Below are 6,639 nucleotides of genomic sequence, written 5' to 3' on the forward strand. Positions count from 1 at the left end.
ATCTTGTTTTTATCCAAAAAACCTTGTTAACAAAACTCTAATATTAACTTAAAGACTCCAATTAAAGCTGCAGTTTGCAGTTGCTAATGCACATGCCACATGCCCGCTCATTAGGGCTGACCGACCGACTGAATGGCGTCTTATCAGGTGGGCCAGGTGCATCTTGATAAGAGCGCACACACGACACCACCAGGCACACACATTCCTAGCATACAAAAGCGCGTCGGTAAACGTGAACTTGAAATCCTTTTGTCGAACTCTGTTCCTGGTCGCTCATTAAATTTAATGAATTGTGTTGACGGACTCGGATTCAGGGGTTAAAATGTCAACCTTGGCCGTGGCCAGTGCCAGAAGTCAGTGGACTCGCGACCGGATCGGAGGCTTCACCAATACGGAAAAGGATACGGATAGACGGCGAACGAGATCTGCAACAGACAGCCGCCAGGGAAGGCAAAGCCATCCGGCAGACGCACCGATAAGGCCTATAAGTAATGCCAATTTAATGGCTTTTTTGGGTGAGACTGACGAGGTGATAAGGGATCGTTATACTTGGTGCTCTCAGACTTTTGGTTGCTCAGCCTGTGAACTTTGAGTCGCACACACGCATTGATAAACGTGAAATTTATGCGGGCGGGACCTGAACAGACACTCAAACCCCCCGACCCACACAGATACACAATTGAGGTCGAGCTCTGTTATCGCCCGTGTCGCACTTTTTCGCCATTCCTCCAGCTGGATTATCAGTTGTTGTCGGAGATTTCGATTTCACGGCAGCACCAGCAGCCTCCCTAGTATTATCCCAAGTAGTAGATTCAGTCAGTTCCTGCTTGCCGCCCGGTGTGAACCGTTAGATTCGCTCGATCCGATAGATTAGCTCGATCCGCTAAATACGTGTACCGTTAATGCGATTACGATAACACCGCGTGTGGGCGTGGCGCAAGACCACCCCCGACCCCATATTGATGCTGTAAGGTGTGCGAAAATCCAGAGGATACTACGAATTTGAAAATATCTTGTGGATTTATAGTATAATCGGGAAACACGGTGTGTCCGCGTGTTTAGAAAACAGAAAACAAAACGGAAATTGAAAAAAAATGTATATATAGCCAGAGATATAGTTGTATATATTTGAAGAAAGGAAATTATATAGCACGTACGCGCATTCGTAATCATTGATTACGCCTACAATTAGTATATATACGAAACAAGATCGATTAGCTGGGGATCGAGGGGGACTAGCTGAGATGCTAGGTAATCTTTGATCTATAGAACTGCTGTAGAATGGTGGCTAAGGTGGCGCTAAAAGACTCTATTTTATATATTTTAGCACCATTTGGTTTATGTTATTTTTATGTACTAAAAACATCCATAATTATTTGTTTTTTTGCGCCCATTCCAATGCCAAGTTCAAAGGGCATCAAACGAGGCGCGTCCAAACAAACATTCAACTCAAGGATTAATGGGGCACCGTTTCTCTCTAAATGCTTCTAATGCCTTTCAATTGAGTGAACACTTGTTCCATTGAGCACAATCGATTAAAAGATTAATAAGCCAGCGAGAGAGCCAGCTTTCTGGTGTAAATATTCCTGTGCTATTGTAATGCCTGTGAGTTTGTTGAAGACGCCTCAGCATAAGTGGAATTTTTATTATCAACTGGAAATGAAAATATTCCAGTGGGGTTCGATTGTAATTAGCTCAAGGTCATCCTCGTGTGCACCAAACAAAACGAAAATCAAAACAAAATCATAATAAACATGTTCTTGAACCTTACAAGCAATAAGAAATCGCAAAAGTGTAAATTATTGAAACGAGTGCAATTGTTTCAGTTAATTGAGTGAAATCCCAAGGGGCCTAAGAGGCAGAAAAACATATAGTAATTAAACAAAATATTATACATACTAGGCAATTAATAGACAGGCCCCCAAACAAAGCGATTATACGAGAAGACCTCTATCACGACCTAGAATTTCCGGTTTTCACCAAATTTTAATTATGAGTAATTTAATATTAATGAGTTTTAAAAAATTGTATATATGTTTTAGAGTGTCAGAATTGAGGAATCTGCATAGTCTAAAAGAAAACTAAAAGCCTAAGAAATTGATTTTATTAAAAATGGAGCAACCTAGTGAAGTGAACGAATACGATCATCGTATCTTGAACGATTGGTCTCACCTTAATATCAACAATACAAATGGAACCACACACCTGTCCAAGGATATGATCTTCAATGATGGCCATCGCCTTTCCATCATAGTCTACAGGTGAGTCAAATAGTGGGTGACACACCCTATTCATTCCCTCGCCCAATTTTCGAGATCACCACCCACGTTATTATTAAAATTTTATTCTCACAACTCAGTCATGCCGATGATAAGCTTTGACTTTTACTATCAATCGATGCGGAGGTGTAGGTGTTCGAATCCCCATTTATACGTAGCTGTAAATGTTGTTATAAATAGGTATAAATCATGCTAGCCTCATCGTTTCTGATCCCTCCTTAGCCCTCAGTCTGGCTATCTGTCTGAGACTCTGAAATTTTCACTTGGAATTTGATCTTTCGGGGTTCATCGTAGGGTTCACCATTTCAAATTGCTGAGATTTGCTTGATTGATTAACATGACTCTTCTGGCTATTCCAGACATAAAAACACACATAAAGTAACAATTAGAACTGCTACTCGTTAGGTACTTAAGAATTCATTATGGGTCAGACTCTTTCATTAAAAAGAAATCGATTTGAAGCTAATCTCTGATTGTCTGAGTTGGCTGCCCAGGAGCCTTTTGGCGCCCAATTAATTTCACCTTTCCCAACTGCACTTTCCTGACCCACTTACCGATCACGTGGCACCCACACGAACACCCACTGTCGTCCGCCACTAGAACTTCTTTAATTTCCCACTCACCAATTTAATCGCTGTTGAACCTTACCCACACCTTTGCACCACCATTGCCACCACTTTCCCCGCCACCACATCTCTTGGTCTGTGCTGATTCTGAAATGGCTTCTCCTGCGGTGCAGCATACTGTTTGTGATCTCAACAATTGGCAACAGCACTGTGCTATATCTGCTGACCAAACGACGACTGCGGGGTCCCTTGAGGATTGATATCATGCTAATGCATCTGGCCATCGCCGATCTAATGGTGACGTTCCTACTGATGCCACTGGAGATTGTGTGGGCTTGGACGGTGCAGTGGCGCTCCACGGATCTGATGTGCCGCCTGATGACCTTCTTTCGCGTCTTCGGCCTGTACCTCTCCAGCTACGTGATGGTCTGCATATCTCTCGACAGGTGAGTCCATCCGTTGACTGTCGCTAATGGACCAAATTGATAGCCAGATAAGGCGGCTCGATGTGTCAATCGATGCCAGGCTGACGCCTGCTAGCCAGCCATCTCTCTGGCTTTCCAGCTTTCTCATCACCTGCACCTCCCTGCTCTCCTAATCGCCAGATACTATGCCATCCTGAAGCCGTTGAAGCGCTCCTACAACCGGGGACGCGTCATGTTGGCCTGTGCCTGGCTGGGCTCCATCGTCTGCAGCATTCCCCAGGTATACACTGCAATACAAATCAGTTTATTCTTATCTAAAAAAAACTTTTAAAGTGTTAATTATTTTCTGTGTAAAACTGATAGCCTAACTGATATCATCCTTCGACAGGCCTTTCTCTTCCATGTGGAGGAGCATCCCGTCGTTAAAGGCTACTTTCAGTGCGTCACATTCCATACTCTGAGGAACGAATTCGACAACAGGCTCTATCAGATCGCCTCAATGACCGCCATGTACGCCTTTCCCCTGATCGTCTTCATCTACTGCTACGGATCCATCTACCTGGAGATCTACCGAAAGAGTCAGAGGGTCCTCAAGGACGTGATTGCCGAGCGATTCCGACGCTCCAACGATGATGTCCTCAGCCGGGCCAAGAAGCGGACTCTTAAGATGACCATCACCATTGTGATTGTGTTTATTATCTGCTGGACTCCGTACTACACCATCGTCATATGGTACTCGCTGGATAAGTCCTCTGTCTCGCAAGTGAATTCCCTGGTGAGGAAGGCCCTCTTCATATTTGCCTCCACCAACTCCTGTATGAATCCTTTGGTCTATGGACTGTACAACATCCGAGGTCGCATGAATAACAACAACAATGCGGTGGGTTTCCTATTCTATTTTTTCTTCAATTATGAAGTTCATCGTATTAATGGACAATCTCTCCTCTCAACAGTCGGTCAACAACAGGCACACATCACTTTCGAATCGCCTGGACTCCTCCAACCAGCTCGTGCAGAAGCCGCTTGCCAACAACTCCTCGATGGCCAACGGACATGGCCAGGTGATGGCTGCCGCTGTGGCTGCCACAACGAAGCTGGCCCACGTAGTGGGTCTGAAGAGCACCGCCAATTCGAACGGCATTACACTGCCCCCGGCCTCTCCAGGCCATCTCACTGCTCCCCTGGCCAGTGACAGCGAAGCCAACGAAGACTCCAGCCTAAGTGTGGTCACCATCAGATGCCAGGAGCCGCCAAGGATCTGCCAGAAGTAATTTCGGTCTCTACACCTTTTGTAACTTCTCAGCACCGATCATCTCCCATCGTCCATCCTGTTTTTCTCTTTTTTTTACGACTTACAACTCGGGGAGATGTTCCATTTTCGATTTCGATTTTCGCACAGTTGTCGCCATAAAACTGAGGAATTTATGTTGCGGTCTAAATGCTTACAATTTTAATTGATTTTCAGGACTATGGACAAAAGAAAATTTTAAATTTATGGCTAGGATAGATAAGTCCCTAAAGTTTATACCATGAGGTTAACCTTAATGATTTTACCTTTGATAACTAGGGTTTCAAAATAAGGTGTGGGCACCCTATGCTGGACAGTATAGTTTAATTAATTTCTTCTGATAAATTGTATAAGAGTTGAGCAACATCTATCTCCATACCTATCCTATCTTGAAAGCACCTCTAACTTATTTGGGTTAATGCAGTCTTACATCATAGAGCCACAAAAGATCCATTACCGACACACACTCGATTCAAAGTCAACCCATCGAAGTTTTAACTCCGTCTCCGGCAAGGTCTAAATAGATTTTGTATATATTTTCAGTTGTGGCGACTCCATCGAAATGACCAGTGTGGTTAAATAAACAATAACAAATGGAGCTGCGAGAGCAACTGGATTAATTAAGCGATCTGCTACTGTTCGTCTGGAGAAGAAGTCGGCTTGGAACAAAGGGCATTTAATTTGCTAACTAGCTTTGTTTTGGGATTTTCATCATAAATTCTTTTGGCATTTGCATTTAGCTAAGCGACAAATTAAAAATGTTGTCAAGACAACTAACTTGGCCCAGGACAGGTCAAAATTCCGATTCCAAATCGTCTTGGTCTAGGCCATCAAATATTTGTAAAACAAGAAATACGCCAAAGACGTAATAATGCTTATTATAAGATTACTCTAGTTTATTGGATTATTGCTTAATTTATCATAATTTATTCATAACAAAGTCAACAAAGTCAAAGTAAACGGAAATCGAATAAAAATTTATGGAAAATGAAATAATAACGAAAGCATCCCCTCATCTTTTGTCCTAAAAGTCTGTTTTGTGTTGGATCCATTGTTAAGACGGCGTTAATCATTTGCTTTATAGCCAAAGCCCTAAACATTAATTATACACTCGTGTATGTCACAGTCTGAATGGATTCTTCAATATTTATTTCATTATATTGGACTTGGTGCTGGGCTAACCAGTTTCATATTAGGATTGACCTTTAAGTTGTTACAATGACTTTTAATATATGATCCTAAAGATATAGTTGAGTTAAGATCACTGGCTAATCTTTATTAATTATTATGGATTGATCAACATTCGCTATAAGCCTGGTTTCTCCTCTGGACGGGTTTTCCCAGGAAATTACTCGACGCTCCTGTCAGTTGCCCAATTAACTGCCTCTAAGCCGATATCCCACCTACGCCTTCACAATGTCCAGGTGGGGGACATCTGGTCCGCAACCGCAGTCATTAGCCAGTTAACCCAATTAGCCGACATAGACATAAAATGACAATATTTTTAATGCAATTGAAAGCCCATGTTCGAAAGTGGCTCACTTTCCATACGTACACTGCGCCACAAAGTCACGTCCCCTGCGAAAAAAAGCACTCACCAACGCAGACACACAACTAAGATCGAAGTGAAGCAGGAAGATTGCATGTAACCGAATCTTGAAGATCGAAAAATAAACATGTTAATAATACAATTTTATGATTAATACGAAATGAGCTGGAACCAGGGAAAGAGTGTGGGACAGGGGCTGAGTGCGATGGGTGGGGAAAGGCAGCAGACGTCCAACATGCAAGATATCGCTGTTGTTTTTGCTGCAACGCATACGAAAAGTGCGTGGGCTGCATATACCTCATGCACTGAAAAAAATAGTAGACCTTAAAGAAAAATTATCTGAAAATTTAATTCCCTAGACTGTAGGATTATAAGATGTATCTGATATTATAAAATCTTTCCAGTGCACCTCTTCAAGATGCTAAAAGAGAGCTTGAGGAGGATCGGAATGATGGAGTGCAGGTCGGAGGAGTCGGAGGCAGTGAAGCTTATTTATAAATCACGAACATAACGAAATTTCAGCAAGTGGTCG

General features: G+C 42.7%; 1 protein-coding gene across 3 annotated transcripts; it reads left to right on the top strand.

Annotated features, from left to right (window-relative positions):
* Positions 1 to 830: 830 nt before the first annotated feature.
* AkhR (Adipokinetic hormone receptor) lies at positions 831 to 5,573 on the top strand. 3 transcript variants are annotated; one of them, XM_070277566.1, is made up of 7 exons: positions 831 to 972; positions 2,043 to 2,261; positions 3,019 to 3,291; positions 3,451 to 3,550; positions 3,659 to 4,150; positions 4,224 to 4,546; positions 5,102 to 5,573. In XM_070277566.1, the coding sequence occupies exons 2-6, from the start codon at positions 2,113 to 2,115 to the stop codon at positions 4,539 to 4,541; spliced, it is 1,332 nt and encodes a 443-aa protein (XP_070133667.1). In that variant the 5' UTR covers positions 831 to 972; positions 2,043 to 2,112; the 3' UTR covers positions 4,542 to 4,546; positions 5,102 to 5,573. The 3 variants fall into 3 exon arrangements, with proteins under 3 accessions (XP_070133667.1, XP_070133665.1, XP_070133666.1); XM_070277564.1 differs by having other exon boundaries at positions 4,224 to 4,537; XM_070277565.1 differs by having other exon boundaries at positions 831 to 967; positions 4,224 to 4,537.
* Positions 5,574 to 6,639: the final 1,066 nt, after the last annotated feature.

This window comes from Drosophila bipectinata, chromosome 2L (genome assembly GCF_030179905.1).
Source record: "Drosophila bipectinata strain 14024-0381.07 chromosome 2L, DbipHiC1v2, whole genome shotgun sequence".
Taxonomy (NCBI): domain Eukaryota; kingdom Metazoa; phylum Arthropoda; class Insecta; order Diptera; family Drosophilidae; genus Drosophila; species Drosophila bipectinata.

Excerpts from the sequence above, each read along its gene's own strand:
- AkhR (XM_070277564.1), top strand. The coding sequence starts at position 2,113 with ATGGAGCAACCTAGTGAAGTGAACGAATACGATCATCGTATCTTGAAC. Across the intron at positions 2,262-3,018 it reads CTTTCCATCATAGTCTACAG|CATACTGTTTGTGATCTCAA; the intron begins GTGAGTCAAATA and ends CCTGCGGTGCAG. Across the intron at positions 4,538-5,101 it reads CCGCCAAGGATCTGCCAGAA|TTGTGGCGACTCCATCGAAA; the intron begins GTAATTTCGGTC and ends ATATATTTTCAG.